Genomic DNA, 19876 nt, shown 5'->3' with positions numbered 1-19876 from the left:
CAGAAGCGTGTTCAGAGACACGTTACAGCTTTTTTTTTTTGGCAAGCTACTTTTAAGTCCAGTCACTGTATTTCCCATTAGTGGAGAAATGTAGTGACCTAGATTTTCGAAGAGTATGAAGAAAAAGTTTTCCTTTTGTTGCTACCTTGGTCTTGGCTGAGATCACCTAACGACACTTTTTCCAGGAGTTGTTTTCCATGGCAAAACGAACTGTTGTGCGCAATTGGCTGCCGTGTTTCGCACACAAACATACAGTCAATTCACTTTACAGTGCGTTCTGTGAAGGGCTTTGAGACATCTAGAAGATGTGAGAAGTGCTACATCAAATGCAAGGATCATTATTATTTCAGTAGTTTCACTATTGTGGTTCACGCTTCCACGTTAGGACTTTTGAGTTCACAGTCCAGGCTGACACTCCAATGCGGTGCTAGGGAGAGGGAGGAGGGAATAGTGTTGTTCTTTGGATGAGTTATTAAATCTGCCTGTTCAAGTGAATGCTAAAGATTTCATGGCACTGTTCGAAAAAAGAAGGGAATTTCTTCTGGTGCCCTGACCAGCAATCTCAGAGAAAATAAAATTGGTCATTGACCTCATAGCTGTTTGAGGGACATTGCTGACTGATACATTCATCAACAAATTATAGTGTAGTGTATGGTGCCGTGTGAAGTATACGTTTAGACATGAAAGGTGCTATATCAAATGCAAGGATTTTTTTTAAAACAGAAAAATTCTGGAGCGCTTTGAGATATTTTGACGTGGCAACGAGTTATATCAAATGCAAGGATTATATATCTCTCTATCTGACCATTTTTTGGACATTCACCACTTTGGGATTAATAAATTATGTTACAAAATTGATAATCAGTACCAGAATATCACCCATTTGACTTTACTTACATTTTGTCAAGGGCAAATTTCAAGCAAAACAAACTGACCTAAAATAAACTCATAGGAACCATTAAACAGCACTAAAACAAACACACAAACATATTTTAGATTTAAAAGAGCAGCACACCTCGGAAATAAATACACCCTTGCTTTCAAAAATATACCTTCACAGACCCTAGCAAAGTATCTAGCATCCAACAACAACATCGTGCATTTATATAGCACTTTTCACGCAGATAGTATCTCCGAGCTCTTCTTCTGTCCCATGAGGTAATTATAGATTTGGATAGTTTAGTGTTCATTAAAGCGTCAAAAATGGATGCATGCATCTCATTAAGAAGTAATGCAATGTCCACCTAGAAGCTGATCTATGTTTCTCTCTCTTCCCGTCAGATATAGAGTCCTTCGTTTCCCATGATAGCAATGACCAATGGCTCTGATGTAAATAGCGATGGTTAGTCCAAGTTGATTGATACTCCTTGGAATGCTAAAAGAAATATTAGGAAAGAGCACTTAAAAGACCCAGCACTGTGGGAATTCAGCACATTACTCACACCCATCTGCAGAATATTAGCTCTCTAGGAGCTTCATTTCTTTTGTTCAACCCTGTTGAATGTAATTTCAACACCCAGCATGTGCAGCCATTAGAATTTCTGCCAAACTACTCTTATAAAAGTAAAAGAAACCCTGGTTGACTGATACACACTGGTCTTTATAAGATGGTCACAGCAATACTCTTAATATACTTTCATCATCAACATTAACCTGCAGTGCAGGATCCAGCAGAAACCTTCTGGTGAATTGTTTTCTTTCTTGAGCAAAAACGGAAATCTAGGTGAAGTGCAATGCAGCAATGCCCCTCAAACAATTCCTCCTTAAAGGAATGGTAAGTTTAAGAGTTTAATCGCCAAGCAGAGAAGGAGTGTCCTTGGCATTGGAGGTGTGGGCTGTGTTAACTGGACAAAAATGAACTGAGTGTAGTGGATTTGGGAAAAGAAAATCACCCATTGTTTGCCCTTCCAACCACTGTCAAGGAAAGTCTACATTTGACGCATTATATGGCCACTGGACGAGACAGCATTGGAGCATCAAAGCTAAAACATGAATAATGGTCTTCAGTTTTCTAAAGAACTAAATGCTTAAGGAACCCACAAAAATAACTATTTCAATCGATCCGATAGTTAAATGATTCAAATGGTGTCCAAACATTTTTGCTACCATCTATAAACTGCTTTTTAGAAAAACAAGAATGCATTAGGTGCAATTCCCTTCATTAATGCAGTGTAAACAATAACAACTACACTGCATTTGTATAGATACCTCTTTCCCTGTCCATTCGCTATGATAAATGGAACACTCAGTCAATGTACTCCCCACATTTGGTCTCCTTCTGCCGAATTAACAGTCTGTAAAGTTGGCAGTATTTTGGTCTTTCCATCAGTTCAACCTTGATCAACTTAATCGAGGGTGAAGACTGGCCAATTGGAGTCAGCAAGGTATCATAATCTCATGCACAAAACATAAGTAGAAGGAGCTGTGTAGGATATCTGGAACTAGGTCACTGCAAGCACTCCGGGACGCTACCCTGCGTGAAGGGAGCTGTATAAACGGAGGTTGTGGTTAGCTTGCATCTAAGCAGAGACAGTTAAGCTTAACAATGAGACCAAAGTATGTCTAACTTTGGAAAATCCTGCTGAACAGACATGGATTGCTTCTGCTATGACTCGATCCCTTGGTCCCCTTCCTCTTCGACAGCCATGGCTTCCTGTTGCAGAGCGCCTGCAGCCTCCTCCTCCTCCTCAGGGTCTCCAGGTAGGATACTCGTGATGGTCTGCAGGAGCTTCTCAATCTGCTCTTCCGTGAGCCTCTCCTCACTCTCCTCCACCATCTGGAATGGCAGAACACAGTCATTTGACCCAGGGAACGTTGTTCCAGTTGGTTTCCTGTAAACAAGCTCATGCCGGGCAAGAGTTAGTTAATAAAATAAAGATGTCTGTGGATTTGGCTATGACGAATCCATGAGTTATTTCAAGTTTACAGTATCTTCCAAATGGTTTCGGAGTGGGGGTGGGGGAAGGGTGGGGGGCAGGGGTTTTAGGCAATCTGTAGAAAGGGTAAAGTCAGTTAACTGGGACCTCTGTAGTGTTTTATAAAAAGAACGAGTAGCCGATGTGCCTTTATTTCTGTAGCTTTTAAAAATCTCAGAATGACTATCCAGCTCAAAGCTCCGGCTGATCCTGTTCCTATAACCTCGGGAGTTATCATTGAGTTGATGTTTATCCTGATGACTGGGAGATACATTATCTGTGGCTCTACGCACTCCTTTGCAAACATCTTTTACATTTTCCTAACAGGATGAATCCAAGTACGGTTGCCCAACTTGTGGTCTAGAAAAATTTTTTTTGTAGCAATTACTAGCATCATGTTTCTTGATGTAAATAAATCTACTTCAGTCTCTGGTTGTTGCTCTGGCTTTTAATATCCCCCTTCCCAAATGCACACAATATGGGCGAATAGTAATTTGATGATACCCAGTCATCAAATTACCTTAAATCGAAATTGGTATCCCTTCGAGACCCAGTTCTACAAAGACAGACAGTGGAACGAGTGCAGTGAGGGCTTGCTTAAACAACCAGCCATTGGGTAACAACGAAAAATAAATCCCAAACATTTTCCAAATGAAAGCTGCAATTAACCTGGTTACAAAGGCATACCATACTCTGCAATACTCAAGGGTTTGAAAGATTATTCAGTTCAAACAAGTTTTACAGAACCAGAAGGCTTCCTGATTGGTGACCGATCGACCTCACACCATCGAGTTTCTATGTATTGTTTTGCAATCCTGAAATCGGTTGAGGTGCACACTTACTTTAAAAGAGGTCAGACAGAGGGAGCACAAATAGGTAACAGTTTTCTTTTTAAACAAAGCGCAGTAAAATATAATCTGAGTAATAAAAAAAGGCTTTGTCAAGGAAGGACATCTGTGCCCTCGAACCTAACCTCACCAACTATCAGATACATTGGGATTCTTCTGCCAAATGTTCTCAACCTCCTGAGGGAACCATTCAGCACAAGTTAAACCTTCAAGATGAGACAATATTAAGGAATTATAAACTCTCGAGGAAACATGAAAAAAAGAGCAACACAAAATAAAAAGCAACGCAAAAGGTACAGAAATATCAGAAGGGGTCAGTTCAACTATTAACAATTTAACTTCAAACCCGAATCTGATCACATCTGAAAGAAATTCTGCAGTCCCGTCAGTTATTCTTTGAAAACCTTCATTCAAGGCACAGACACCCTCTCACTTTTGATTGTTTGACTTTTGTTCAGTTTCTCACCGTTTTCCGCACTGAAAGTGTTGTGAAACGCGTGTTTAATGTGTGGGTTGCATTTGTTTCCTCTTTCGAAGCAATGTTCCGAACACGGCCAGGGCATGTCACTGACCAACCAAGCCTCGGAATTTGCAGCAGCTCGCACAGTTTGTGTGGTTTGAACACGTTGTCCAATGAGGACAATTGCTGGCCACTGTGTGGGGACCAAACATCCTGTACAGTCATTCCACCTGACGCTATAAACTGCCAAGCGATGGAATTTATGGAGAGGTACAAACCCATTAAAGTGGTATAGCTGACCACGATTGCAGAACCCATGGAAAAATCTGAAAAGGGAAAGCAGGAGGGGGGTGGGGAAGAGAACGGAGCGGGGGGAATGGGATTAAATATGTTGGCCTAAATGGGCTCCTTTTATGCTTATGCTGTAAGCTTTCTATAGTTATCTAACTATAGATCTCACTTGATCAGGTTAAGAATGAGTTAACAAGCCAGACGGATGGAGACCTTGGGAATTGCATTGGAGCAATGGCATTTCTTGGCAACACTCGTCTTCGAGTAAACCACAGGCTGAGCAATAGACCGAGGAGGAGAAAGGGAAATAAAAGTTTTTTTGGGGGCTGGCCCTCTGTATGTGGGACAGTGCTTGGCGCAAATTCACTGCCACGTTTGCCTAGAGAACGATCTTCACTTCATTTCGAATCAATCTCATTCTGTCGAGAGCTTTCATGTGAATGGTGCGCTATAATATGATTGCAAGTTGTAACTAGTCATGAAAGACTTTGCTCTGCCCTCGACAAAGTTGATTTTCTTCAACAACTAAAAAGCTAAAATGCCAGAAATACACAACAGGTCGAGCGGAAACAACTACAACAACCACTTGCGTTTATATAGCGCCCTCACGCAGGGTAGCGTCCCAGAGCGCTTGACAGTGGCGGAGCACAGCGCCGAGCTCAGGGGGGGGGTGACCGTAAGCACACGGTCGAAGAGGAATGTCTTCAGTCGCAATCTGAAGATGGGAAGGTAGGTGCAAGGCGGAGGGATAGAGGAGGGGTGTTCCAGATTTTCGGGGCGTAGTGGCTGAAAGCATTGCCGTCAATGGTGGAACGGAGGGTACAAGACTGAAGGAGAAAGGTGTATAAAGGATTTGGGTGTGTCATTTCTATTCTTATTTACAACATTCACACAGTGCCTCTTCATCTTTACTTGCATTCTTGTGAATAGAAATAGGAGCATAAGAGGTGAGGGGAAGTATCGGTGCAGATAAGAGAAGAGGGTCATTGTGCACAGATTCGTAAAGAATACAGATATTCATGTTATTGGAAAGGCGCTGAATGATGGAGGACAAAGATATGTTCCATGTAAAATCTTCAGGGCTCCTACAGGAGGGTTTTCTTCCCAAACAATGTCTAAAGGTGCAACTTGCATTTTATTTCACCCACCGATTACTCGGCCTTTCATTCTCACTTTCCTGAAATGATACGTTGACTGTTAAGCTATCCCATTTCCTCAGGCACTGGGTAGTCTGGATGATACAACTGCACAAATACTTGTACACACAGCACAATATACCAGTTTGTACTAAAGGCAGGAAATACCGTTGACAATTTTGCATGTGTTTTTTTTTTTGCAAATTCCCCTCGGATGCCTGAACTGATTACTTTTACAGGCCTGACAGAGTCTCAGGACAATCCATTCTTTCAGATTCTTTTGCAATGGACTGTGCTGTCTGATGCTCACCTAGCAATTTAAATGTAAAATACAGCACTTGGGCAAACCTTGGGAAAGGTTCTACAAGAGTAATGGACAAAATGCTGAATTTCACCAGATACATACACACTGCATAAACCTATGATCCAAATCACAATGTGCAAGTCACTGAAAACAGCATTCACAGCACAGCGGTGTCCAGCGAATACGAAGAAGTGTTCAATTCTTTGTGTTCAGCCGGACTATTTATGGAACTGTAAGAATTGAAACATACCAACTGGATCTCCACAGCAGTCAACGGCCTGTGATTCAACAGCTGAAGTTTTTCTGCCCTAAGGGAGAGATGTCAAAAAATTATTCCATGGTAGGAGAGGGACCCGATCACAAGATAACAACAACAACAAATTACAAATATATAGCTCCTTTCACGTAAGGAGAACTCCCCAGGTGCTGAAGATCACACAAGATCACAATCAGGGTACAGATGACGACTTCAATGGCATTATTACTGCTGCGGCCTCGGTTTAGAGTTCAGACTTTGACTCGTTGCTACTTCGAGCTTGGCACTTTCATGAATTTGATACAGGGTCTACGATTTTTAAACGTCTCAAAGCGCTTCAAATCAAACTGCCGTCAACTGTAGTGACTGAGCTTTTGTAATCAAACGACTCAGCCATTTTGTGTCCAGCAGGGAGCCACAAACAGCCAACGTATCTGGAGGACTGCTGGCCAGAACACCGATGCTCTAAATAAGCATCAATTGTGAACTTGAACTGGATCAATTGACTATTTATTGTTTTAACTTTCTACTCAGCATCTCTTAAAAGAATTGCATTAGGATCATAGAATACTACAGCACAGAAGGAGGCCATTCAGTCTATTATGTCTGTGCCGGCTCTTTGGAAGAACTACCCAATCAGTCCCACTCCCCCGTTCTTTCCCCTTATCATAGCGATGTTGAAAGGAAGTCTCAGACTGCTTTTCCATCTATCTGCAAGCGGTGACACAGGAGAGAAAAATTCAAACACAGCAAGATGATCAGCCTTTATATTCCTGTAGGTCCTCTGTTACAAGCAGTTCCTCTCTGAAATCGGCAATAGTTCTAGATTTACATCTGATCAATAATAATGACTTGTTTATTTCAAGATCACTTAGGAAAATGGAGCAGATTTGATAAGGCGCTATATCAAATGCAAGGATTATTTTTATTGCTCACTTCGATTCATAATGTACGAGAGGGAAAGGTATCAGTCAATCACGTACAGCACATTCTCTCATGTACTTTCCTTTCCTGAATTTATTTTTTCTACTGTCTGGTTCCACCTTGGATTACCTTTGTTCCACAGTCTCCAAATTTGTTCTATAAACACAATTCCTCCTCCCAGCACAGTACATGCTTTACACACGCTTACAAACAGGACATTTAACCCCCTCCCCAACATGTGCACTCAGACGCTCCGTCAGCTGAGATCACCGAGTCTCTGTTGCAAATTAAACCATTAAAACGGAAAGAGGATAAACATCATTTTTTCCCCTGCTTTGAGAAACCTCATCAGAAGAAACTGGGTGAAAGTTGAAAGAGGAGCAAAGAGAGCTTTTATACTGAATAAGACTTTTTGTGTTAGGACGTAGTAAATCACAACTGCTTTCCTTGCTAAAAGACACACTTTTATACTGTGCACCGTGATGCAACACATCTATCTTCATGTTTTGGAGCCTGGCCACTCTGTCTCTGGCTCCATAGAGTTTGTGACTTACAAGTCATACAAATTCTGACGTTTCCTTGAGAGAGATATATACAAACAAATAATATGTTGATCTTGTTAGCAAGTGTGGAAAGGTGGTGGTTATATTCTGCTTTGTGCAACTACAAACAACTTATATTTATAACAGTGCCCCTCAGGCAGGGTAGCTTCCCAGAGCGCTTTGTGCAAATGTGACTACAAATTTGCTAGACGCAAATACGCCTCGAAAATACAGTTACTACACTTTACAGTAGATCCTGCAGGAAGAAGCACTGGAGACATCCTCTTGATGCAAAGGTGCGGTGAAGGGGCCCCAAGATCAAAATCAGCCAGCGCCCAGCCTGGGAGTCACTCCAGACACATCAACACTCATCCTCAGCCAAATACACAGCTGTAATGGATTTTCCAGGCTGCAGCCTCCCAAGTTGCACCCAGAGTGGGACAGGCCGCCAATCTATGGGATTTCCAACACAGCTACTGTTGTGCGGTCTGCCTCCTCGCAGGTCAAACCCATCACTGGGAATCTTCACTGAAACCCAAACTACCAATCAAACTCCAAACACCGCTTACCTAGATAGAATTACCTAATTTTTGTTTGGGGGTGGAGGTGAGGGGGCGCGGGGTGGGGGGGGGAAGGAGTTCAGGGAGGAAGAGAAAGCAATGATGCCCCTTTTTAAGGGATGACAAGTTTTTACAGATCCTTCACTCAGTTCATATACAATTATACAATTTACAATATTATTATAATTCAGTCATCATTTGGTCGCTGATTCCTTTTCAAGAACTGCAGGAGACGTGCTTTCGAATTCAGACTGACCTTCAAATTCAAGACAAAAGACACGCAAGACTAAGGGACCTCAGATCTGGCTCTTTCGTAATTGGTTCTATCTTACTTTAACCTTCTAGGAGCCTGCCTTAGCTCGTTTGATTGTCAGCCATGAAATAGATCGACTCTTATGCACCTGTGAAAACAAAATACCATCTGTAACTATTCCTTATTCTCCCCACACCCCCTCCTTTTCTTGCCCGCGCTGCAGTTTTGTGATTTGCTCTGTAGGATGAATCCAAGGCTGCAACCAGTGCTTGGGAAGAATTTATGAGCAGGGAGGAAGGGTGGGGGGGGAGAGAGAGAAAAGCAAAGAGAAAAGCTTGCTCTGATCTCTCTCGCGCGCTCTCTCTCTGTGTGGGGAAGCACCTGGCCTCCACCTGACACTTCGCCGAAGGCAAACCGACTCAGATCAACATGTCAGCTGAGCAGAGGAGCATGATCCCACACGCTCCACTTTGAAACAAACACTGCTCATGCCATAAGTACTTAAAGGAAAGAATTTGCGGTCTGAAATAACACACAGTGAGCAACCATTCCAACTTCTGATGAGAATAAAGTTAGGTCCTCTTCATTGTGCCAATTGCTGGAATGCACATTGTGCCTAGCGGCTCCAAAAAAAAGCTGCGGTAAAGGAAATGGGTTTAAAACCACTCGGTTTTGCCTGAACCTTGAGACCGATGATTTGTACCAAAGGAAATTGCAAGGTTGAAATAGAATCAAAGAGCAGGAATATATATTAATCACACAAAGGGAATGTGATTAATCAATTCCACTTCACAGCGGTCTGCGAGACATTGCTGTGCGCAACCGGGCTGCCGCATTCGCCTACAAACACACAGTCACTCCACTTTACAGTATATCCTGTGAAGCGCTTTGAGACGGTCCTCCTGATATGACAAGACAGTATATCAAATGCAAAGATTATTATTATTAGCAGGATTGATGGGGATGAGACAAATCTTATACTGTGGCTCTTGAAGCTATTGCCAGGCACTAGACTTAAAGTCCTAAATTTCCTTTCTGCTGACACTCTAGTTCCTCCTGTACTGTGTACCAGAGCCTAATAAATTTAGCAGACAGACATGTTCCGAGGTCGCTGCCAAAGCCACTGAACTGACCACAAGGAGGTATGCGACAGAAATTCCAGCTAATCACCCTTGGATCTCTCTCTTTCTCTCTCTCACCCCATAAAGGAACCAAACGCAGAAGTCTTAGCAAACACCAGATGGGATCGACCACTTCCTGAATGGGGAATAATAAGTTTGTTCTTTTTTTAAAAAAAAATGCAAGGTTTTAAAAGAACTACTTAACCCTCCACTGTACAAGGCGACTTTTTTCAATAAAAGCAAAAGCTCCACAGATCCTAGAGTCTGACATTAATAAGCAAGAGTATATCAAGTGGTTAACACATAATGAACACATTTTCTCGGAAATGCAAGAACTTTGTTACCTGAGCTGTGAAGAACGAGACGAGTGCCCAGTCAAACCCACTTCCTGAGAGCTTAACTTTCATTAACAGCTTGCTTTGCCCCCAACCCGCTTTTATTTTTAGCTTGCACTGGACATATGGCATTCAGTCCATAAACAGGGTTAGGTCAGTAAAACAGCCAACACTAATGAGAGAGTACAGCAGAACCCAGATTCACATAATTCCTTTACAAAAAACTGATCTGCCAAAGGCAGTTGTTTGACTTGAAATGACTTCAGTTGCATAGCAAAATATACAGTCAATTAACTTTACAGTGCATTCTGTGAAGCGTTTTGAGACGTCTCAACAACGTGATAAGGCGCTACATCAAATGCAAGGATTATTATTATAATCCCCATCACTTTTTGTTATGGGGATTATTAATCGTCATGTCACGATGATTAATAATTCCAGGGTTCTACTTTCTCTTGGCTCTTGCCCAAATCATTTCAGATACAAAGAATTTTCCTAACTCCAGGAATCAGATCCCAAGCCAAAATCTGACAACCTTTTCCCTTCTTGGTCTATTATTTAAGAGAGATTACACACAACCTATTCAGGCAGACTCCTTCCCATAGGTCTGTTATTTGTACTCCTAGTCTCGAGCTACTTTTTCAAGAAGTTAACAAAGGGTACGTCAGCTGCTGAAACAAGGTGACTTAAGTGCCTGCTGCATTGGCTCAGTTGGGAAGAATGAGCCATGATTAATATAAAGTACTGCCCTCGAGGGATACATCATAGGTATCTCATTATAAGTCTGGCTAAAGGGTATCGCTATGCAGTCAGAGTATTCTGAATGTATTTTAAAAAAATAATAAAAGTATATACATTGATATGCCAAGGGTGGTGACAGTAGTAGGGGGAATGGACGGACAATGAAAAGACAGCTGGAGGCTAAAGACTGAATGACATCCAAACTATGAATTATAACCAGCTGTGGCTTTTTTTAAAATCTTTTAAGCAAAGCTGCAGTTCACTGTGAAGAATGAGTCGTATTTGACAGTGCTGGCACGGACCGTGTAACCGGTCTGTTTGCTTGTGTAAGACATGGCTCCTGGCTAAATAAGTCTTGGAAAATATGTATACATTTTCTAAAACATTTCGATGCGAGTTCTCTGAACTGTTAATGATTTGTGGAGCCATGGCTTTCTAAATCCACATTTCAAAGGTTGTTCAAAGGCAGACTTCAGCTTACAGCCAGTCTGGATTGCCAGAGCACACATTAAAGACATTTTGTTGTGATATGCTATTCATCTGGTTCTGCCGTACCATACAAGAGACACTTTATCTCAGTACGCTTCAAGCAGATCAGATGTTTTTCTATCAATGCTTACGTTTTTTTAAAAAAAGAAATCTGCTGTCTACCCAGGCTGCACTTTCAGGTGGATTTTACGAGCTGGAATTCTCTGGCAGTGACACTGAGGTCTTGCCATTTGGCCATTGATCACAGATCAAACCAATAACCGAGAGACAGCGCTGTTCTTGCAGAAGGAACAAGAAGTGACTCATTTTCACAAGCAGAAACGTGTATTGCAACATTATTCAGAGGTTAAAGCCCTTTATTGGCTGGACCTAACTGCTGCCAGCTATCCACTTTAGTTCAGCAATCAGAGTAGTACAAAAGCACATTGATTTAACTCTTCCTCCAACATGTCCCCACTCACCTCCTCACAAGAATTGGCTGAGATCAGAAACTCAGGCACAGAGGAAAATCAGCCTGAACTCTGGCATTCTGAGGTTCTTCATGTTGCTCCTCTGAGCTGCTACATCATTTCAAGTCACAATTCCACCCCTTCCCCATCTCCCATTGGCCCAATAAAACCTGCGAAGCAATGTTAAAATTCCACTTGGATCACAGGAACATTGGAACAGGAGTAGGCTGATCTGTACCTAAACTCCCCTTACATTTACTCTATCAATGTAGCATTTTAGTGTGTCCAGAATCTGTCAAATTCTTAAACATTGATTTAAATTTGAAGCTGATTTTCCGCAGGTCAAAGCTGATTTTCCGTTTGTGCAAGTCTGATTTTCTGCAAAATTTGGTCACTCATTCCATGACTTTGTGGGACACTGCTGTGCATAATCGGCTGTCGTGTTTCACCCACAAAATACACAGTGAATCCACTTTACAATATACCTTGTGAACACTTTGAGATGTCTCAACGACATGATAAGGCACTACATCAAATGTAAGGATTATTATTAAGTTCCCTGAATTAACTTCAATGCTAAGACTGGATTCAACCCCAGAATAAGACAGACAGCCACAGACCGGAAATCGCTGCTGTTTGGTTACTTTGTGCTGATAGCTGATTTTACATGAAGACTTTTGTCATCCAGGTAGAAGGGTACTTACTTGGTGAGTTTTTGAGGAACCATAGCCCGAAGAAACTCATTCAATATTTCTGGACTCTGGTGACCGCACGGTGTTTTAGACAGGTATTTTAGAGTCTGTGAATAAAATACAGGAAACAGATTAAGAACTCAGCCCTCTGATATTCCCAGTGGAGTGAAATGTACACAGTTTGCATATCAATTGTAATCCATGCTATCACCTATGATTTGCAAACCACTGCTCGGGTTTACTGCACAATAGCTCAATCTCAATCTGCTATAGTGCAGTCAGTATATACCCTCTGTATGTGAAAGCATTGTCCCCAGAATGCAAAGAGCAAAGGACAGTGGGGTAGAATTTCTAACTTGAGTCCTCGTGTTGAGACACCACTGATTGAGCGAGTTGGACACTTGGCTCCAGAAGCCATGTTATCGACAGCACTGATTCCCGAGTGGGAGACGCGGACATTAAGCTTGATCTTAATGCCAGAGAGGGGGAAGTTCCTAGTTGCCTGGATGAGGCGTTAAACTGAGGTCCCGTCTGCCTGTTCAGGTGGACGTTAAAAGACCTTATGGCCTCCAGTCCTAGTTGATACTGTGGCAGAAAGACTATCACTGGAGCCCACCAAGGGGCAAAGCTGATAAATCACCGCTGTTGCCCACAGGTCCACACTTCTCTTTGGTGGAAGGAAAGGGGTGAAAGAGAGACATTGCGGAGATCATACTAAATGGTGCTGTGCTAATTGCCTTCACTCTCGCTTCAAATCAAAAGGCACGACCAGACGTTTGAATGTCAAAAATAAAAACGCATTCACCGTGGGACATCTGGTAGCGATTCAAATTTCAGATGTTCCGATGCCAAGGGAGCTTCCACTCCTGTGGCTTTGCAATGTCATCACGAGCCCTTGAGTGGTTAACGGATATGTAATCTGCAACCCGACAGCACCCTCTATATTTAGCTCCAATTCAACCGAGTTCAATACAAAGCAGGGTTGCAGGGTTGCAGGGAAGGTGAGCAGATGAGAGGAGTTTTCCTTTTGCAGCCTCAGAAAATGCAACAAGCGTTCCCCAGCCAGTCAGACCTTAGCACGTTGGAACATCTCAAAGCACGTCATAAGCCGTTGCTGTCAAGTGCAATGACAGTCAGATAAGTGCCAAATGGAGAACGGCCAATGTATCCGGAAGACTGACGGCCAGCAAACTGGGAGAAGCTCCATTCACTTTTCCAATTTTGCCCTGAGGTCTTTAATGTCCACCTAAACAGGCAGACGGGACCTCAGTTTGATGTCTCATCCAAAATGTTCCCCCGGTATTGAACTTAAGTGTCAGCCCAGTTTGTAGCTGTGAACAGATGCTCCTTATAAGCTAATATAACCCAGCATGATTAAAAAAAACACATCCCTTGTACACCAGAAGCATCCCAACACAACACACACCTCGAATCTCACACACTGTTTAGTTTAGTGACACATTTATATTGAATTACAGGGCCTGATCCCATCGAGGAACCCCACCTTCTGGGAACTGACTGAGATCACTCAAACTATTACCAGAGAGAAAGAATGAATTGATATGCAAATAGAATCAGGTGCTGTGAATTGAACCCTGGAAAGAGAGTGGCAGATGCATTAATGTGAAGCAGATGCATTTTTCAAAGCTCAGACACCAAGTAGCTCCTCGAGATAAGTCAATCAACTTCAGGCAGACGCAACCTTTTGAGATAAGGTTGATTAAACAAATAAACTTTTCAATGTATATTTAGTAACACAGATGCCACTTAGCATTCATCTCTCAAAATGGACCGTCTTACAAATTCAATTAAACCCAGTCAATGGGACTTTCATCGAACCTCTGATAATGATATCGTGGACTTAATTAAAAGGTATTATTTGGACAGTTGAGGCATTTATATTTACCAGATGCGAGATTCTTCAAATATGAATTAAGTACAGCAATGTGCCAGATGCCATTCACATGTCTGACTCCTCTTACATTTGTTCACATTGCTGTCAGTGGAGCAGCTGCAACAACTAGCATTTATATAGCGCCCTTCATGTAGGATAATATCTCAAGAGTGCTTCACAGTGGTGGGGTTAGAGGCTGAACTGGGAGGGGGCGAGGCACAGTCGATGATTTTAAGGTGGGATTTGAAGATGGATAGAAAGAGGGGGAAGCAGATGGCTAGAAGCAGAGTTCCAAAAGTTGGGTGCGGAATGATTCATTAAGGGCTCGCTTACCGATGGTGGTAAGAAGCGGGCAGACCTGTGTTAACTGTGCGAAATCAAGACTAAGCAATGGTGTGGTCAGATGCGGCAAGGCAAACACACACACACATCAGGTCTAATTCTGCCATCTCACGATAGTGACAGTGGGACATTTGCAGTGGACGAGAAGTGGTAGCGGCTGTCATTTTTGCTTTCAGCCCATTTGGGACGATTTACGCAGCTCAAGCCATCAAATCGTAAAACATAAAAATCACTGCATTTTCGCTCCGAGAGACCAGAATTGGAGACTAATACTTGACCGTGCCTCGGGCGGTAACTTACAGACATCAAAGCAGCTTCTGTGCTCGAACTTTAGCGGCATTCTGGTACTTGCCCAGGCACAGCGATAAATCTTTACAGGTGGACCTACATTGCACTCCATCTTGGATTTATAAAACTGGAAAATAGGATCTATCATCAGAAGAGGCACGGTCTGTAATGGAATCAGACTGGGCTCTTTAAGCAACTTCTGGGAAAACTGGAAATTATACTGAAGGTTGGACTGCTCACTATTGATGTGGGGAGGTGGGGGGGGGGGGATCAGTCAATCTGCAGCAACATATATGCACGCTCCTGTTGCTCACCACAATTAAGATTTAACTTTAGCTGCTGTCAGCATCCGATCGCAAGCAATTCATGTTGTCACTTCTAATAAGGATTTATGGTAATGCAATTTCTGCTTCAGTTGTCTCGCTGAAGCCTCCTCCTGCCTGGGCTGTGCCCTAAGGACACATTCTCTTGCTGCTGTTGGAGGAGCAACAAGGAAGGTTTCCATGACAACATGAGGCTTTGCTTGCCCTTTAAAGTACCGCTGCTGTCAGCACTGAAGCAGTGAGCGATTGCCAGTGGCTATACACAGATTCTGACATGTGTCGGCAAGGCTGACTGAAGAGCACCTGAAACTGTGAAGCGAGCCAACGCAAAGAGGACTTGATATTCCTTGCATCATTTCCAGCTCCTGAATCGTCAAAAACGTCTCAAGTCACTTCAGAGAATTGTGATGGGAGGGTAGTGTCTGTGGTCTTGCAGACACAAAGCTGCAGCCAATTTGCATCCAACAATTTCCCACCAACAGCCACGAGAAGAATGACTAATTTCGACTAAGTTCCACCCCCCCCCCACCCAACCCGGGCAAGTCCACACTACACCAACCCATTCCCAGCAGCAACTGAGCCGAAATACCCACCGTGCAGACATAAACAAGGAAAATTTATCCTGTTGGCCGACCAAAGAAAGGTTAGCCACCACTGCTCTAGACTATTAGCTCAAGCCTTTGGTGCTGTGTGACCTTGGCACATTTGCCAGGGAACACGTTCCTGATCAGCTGCCTATTCTGAGTTTTATTGAAAAAAACCACACAATCAGTTCATTTATATCTCGGAAGAGAAAAAAAAACTCATCAGAGCTTCAACCAAAAGACGTTTTTCCTTCCTGAGCTAATTTCACGTTGGGAAAGAAAGTGGGGACTGGATATTGCTGGGAAACTCTGGGCTGCCCACTCTCACTCACCTGCTGTGCACACAAGCACATTAATGCACTGATCACTGACCACCGTGTCGCTGATAGCTCCCTCCCACCCACAGGTGACTGCTGGTGTTTATGAAATCACAATGTGCCTTTGTTCAGGGCCGGAACCTGATTGCCTGATGCACAAGTGGCCGACACATCTTTCCTCACTTTCTGAATACGTTGGGAGTCAGTGTGTCTGGAAGCCCAGAAAGCCAAAACCAAAGGGGCAGATGTAGACTCTCACGCCAATAATACTGATCCTCACCGACTTAAAGTGACCATTTGGTCTGTGCGTGTGCCCTCTCACACTCAGGAAATCTAGCACATGAAGCACTGAAGAAGATTCTTTATAAAGTTTCTGCCTGCAAGCAGCGTCACAGGAGAGGAAATCATTTGGAAGAGCGCATCAACATAAACCAAGTCTTGTTCACACCCCAACCGCCAGAGCACAGCAGCAGACGTCCAGAAACTGGCCGACTAGCTGGCTGGACTCCCAGGCAGGGAGCAGTGCAGGAGACCTGTGGGTGTGTTGGAAACCAATACAACGAGGTGATGGAATAAACATTCCCAACAGTACACACGGATACATTGCAAACTCACTCTCGGCAAAACAACATGAAAAGAATTTGCCATTATTTCAAATGCCATCAGACTGTTAATAACAGAAGTAGGATTCAACTTCCAGTTCAGATACAGATTTACGTTTTTTTTTTAAAAAAATGATATTACAATTTAATTTAATTTATTCCTCGAATTTGGATTCAAATCCAGCCGTAATCTCTTCAACACAAGCAGTCTCTTGATTGTGATTAGTTGTGAAGCATTTGGAGGCTTTTAAAATAAAATAAGAAGTTCTTTCTTTCTGAGTCCACAAAGAATCTCAACAGCGCTTGCTACCACTGGTCCACGTAAATAAAACACCACATATTTCTTCTACATGTTAGGAAACTGTCAGTGGAAATTTGAAACTAATAATTACAGCCTATCACGTACCTCATACATAATCGTGTTGAGATTCTGCTGTCCGGTGCTGTGCTTCTTACTTCCACTCTCTTTACGTTGCTCTTTAAGGTCAGTCAGAAGCTTAAAGACCTGTGTGGGTGGAGAGGCGAAGAGGAAAAGAGTCATCATTAAAGTATATTCTTCTTATACTAATATCCTTTTATTTGACATAGCACTTTATAATGCAGAAACATCTCAAAAGTGCTTCAGACTTTTTTCCTCCAACGTGTAGTGACTGTGTACTAGTAAATTTTGACACAGCAATGTGCCACAAACAGCCACAAAGTGAATAACTTTTTTTTAATTGGGTGTGGGGGGCTGTTGGCCACAACAATGGCAGAAACTCTCTTCTCTTTTTGAATACTTCCGGGGATTTTTTACGTCCACCTGAACAGACCATCGGAACTTTGTTTTAACATCTTGAGAGTCATAAATTTCACATCAAACTGATTTCTAAAACTTGCTTTATGAACCGGGATTAGGAAATAACTTTGAGGCAACCAGCATTTATTTTGCAACTGATTTAAAACATCTGAAAGGCGAAACGTCCAAAACAAAAAGATACCTCATAATTGCTCAGCATCGAAGCATTTGCATCTTTCCTGAAACGCAAATTCAAAAGAAAAATCAATTTGATGTTCATAAAAGATACAATAATAATCCTTGCACTTGATATAGCACCCTATCACATCAGTGAGAGGTCTCAAAGCGCTTCACAGCACACACGGTACAGTGAATTAACAGTATATTTTGTGATATGAGCAAAGAAAAGAAAAATGCAATACAATAATGCATATTATTATTATATATCACTCGCACACACCAACTGTTAAAATGGCCACATCTCTGTCACAACAAATCAGCAACGTAACTACATGTATTTAAGATTTTCAGCAACGACAGGAAAGTGATGAACTGGTCATGTAGGCTTCTTCCTCGGCATGTGGCGTTCTGCTCACTACCAGTAGGCGGTGGATGAAGCACAAGAAGCATTTCATTTCCCAACAGGAATTGTTTTCCAACCATCATGAAGGCCTTTGAAAACACTGTTATGGTTTCTTTTTTTGTCTCATCCCCATCCCATAGTTTTTAACCTCAGTCTCAAAGCTCACAGCCAGGTGGGGGTTTGCTACACGATAGACGCGGAACAGTTGGTTTGAGGGGAAAATAACTCCCCGTGTCCCCTGAAAAATGGTATTAGAGGCTGAGTCGATAGCCCGCGCTCGCTCCTCTGAGACGGAAGGTTGTGGGTGGGGGAGCTTTGAGCTCACTGTCTAGGCTGATGCTCCAGGGAGTGCAGGGCGGGTGTGGGGGGGGGGAATTGTTGGGCGGCAGCGTCCTTTGGATGAGACATTGAACCAAACTCCCCCAACCCCCCAATATGAGGCGGGGGAGGAGAGGGAGGGGGGGGATAGGATGCAGGAGGGGGAGGAGGGGAGGGAGATGGGAGAGGAGGGGGAGGGAGATAGGAGAGGAGGAGGGGAGGGAGATGGGAGGGGCGTGAGGGAGAGGGAGTGAAAGTAACAGGAGGGGGGATTAGAGGAGAGAGGAGATGGGGGGAGGAGAGGAGAGAGGGCGGTGGGAGGGGAGTGGGGAATGGGAGGGGGGGAGGAGGGGAGTGGGAGGGGAGGTGGAGGGGGGAGTGGGGGGGAGGAGGGGGGTGGAGGGGGGAGTGGGAGGGGAGGGGGGGAGGAGGGGAGTGGGAGGGGAGGGGGGGAGGGGAGGGGGGAGGGGGGGGAGGGGAGGGGGGGGAGGAGGGGAGTGGGAGGGGGAGGGGGGGGAGGAGGGGAGTGGGAGGGGAGGGGGGGGAGGGGGGGAGGGGAGGGGAGGGGGGGAGGAGGGGAGTGGGATAACAAGAACTCGGAGGAGGTATCGGAAGAAACTTTTGATGAAAAGAAAAGAATAAAAATCCAACATCGTTTTCCTTTTTTTTTAAAAAAAGGAGAGGAAAAAAAAGAGAAAGAGAGAGAAAAAGAGAGAGGGAGAGAAAAAGAGAGGGAGAGAGCGAGAAAATAAACAGAGAGAGAGAGAGAGAGAAAATAAAACGATTTAAAATCCACGACTTACACCTCCATTCCGCCAAAGTGACGGCGCGCGCAACAGTCAACTCCTTCCCCCACCGCCGACCCCGCGCCTTCCTTCCCGCCCGTCCGTCCGCCTCACTCCCCCCCCACTCCCCCGGGGCACCGCTCGCCCCGCATATTGGTTCCGCCTCCCGAGCAGGTGCGCCAGTGTGTGTGTGTGTGTGTGTGTGTGGGGAGGGGGGCGGGTCTCCGACGGTCACGTGCCGCGGCTTCGATAGCCCAAAGTCCCCGCGATTAATAGCTCGAAAAGTAGCCCAAGACGGCAGCTGATCGGTGTGGGGCTACTTTTTTTTTTGAGGTCCAGCAGTCAAGTCAAGTGGTCCATTTATTATGATGATATTAATGTTAATAATAATAATAATAACAACAATCCTCGCATTGGATGCGGCGCTTTTTCCCGCGTCTGCTCGACGTCTCCGAGCGCTTCACGGAATAGACCGTCAATAATAATAATAATAATAATAATAATCAAGCGGGTTGACCCGACGTTTGTGGGCTTTATCTTCACTGCTTTGATATTGGTTTTTTTTAAAAAAACACAACAACAACAACAACAAAAAAAGAAAAAAGGAGCTTTTTCTAAGTGACAACTCGAATTTCCAAACCCCCCCCACCCCCGACCCCCCTCCCCCACCACTATTCTTCGCCATCTGAGAACGATCGATTCCCTTTTGCAGTCTATTTCTGTGAAGTGCGTCGAGACGTTCTCGG

General features: G+C 43.7%; 1 protein-coding gene across 1 annotated transcript; it reads right to left on the bottom strand.

Moving 5' to 3' along the window:
- Positions 1 to 868: 868 nt before the first annotated feature.
- LOC103180645 (calcitonin gene-related peptide-receptor component protein) lies at positions 869 to 19236 on the bottom strand. The gene is made up of 7 exons (XM_007896622.2): positions 19149 to 19236; positions 17647 to 17683; positions 17073 to 17171; positions 12329 to 12423; positions 6205 to 6262; positions 2568 to 2776; positions 869 to 1375 (listed from the first exon to the last, which is right to left on the bottom strand). The coding sequence occupies exons 1-6, from the start codon at positions 19154 to 19156 to the stop codon at positions 2606 to 2608; spliced, it is 468 nt and encodes a 155-aa protein (XP_007894813.1). The 5' UTR covers positions 19157 to 19236; the 3' UTR covers positions 869 to 1375; positions 2568 to 2605.
- Between the last annotated feature and the right edge of the window lie 640 nt (positions 19237 to 19876).

This window comes from Callorhinchus milii, unplaced genomic scaffold (genome assembly GCF_018977255.1).
Source record: "Callorhinchus milii isolate IMCB2004 unplaced genomic scaffold, IMCB_Cmil_1.0 Scaffold10, whole genome shotgun sequence".
Taxonomy (NCBI): Eukaryota; Metazoa; Chordata; class Chondrichthyes; order Chimaeriformes; family Callorhinchidae; genus Callorhinchus; species Callorhinchus milii.
The sequence above is the reverse complement of the archived record's forward strand: the minus strand, read 5'-3'. Positions and strand labels throughout refer to the sequence as shown.

Excerpts from the sequence above, each read along its gene's own strand:
- LOC103180645 (XM_007896622.2), bottom strand. Across the intron at positions 12,424-17,072 it reads TCAACACGATTATGTATGAG|ACTCTAAAATACCTGTCTAA; the intron begins GTACGTGATAGG and ends TTTTATTCACAG. Across the intron at positions 2,777-6,204 it reads CTGCTGTGGAGATCCAGTTG|ATGGTGGAGGAGAGTGAGGA; the intron begins GTATGTTTCAAT and ends CTGCCATTCCAG.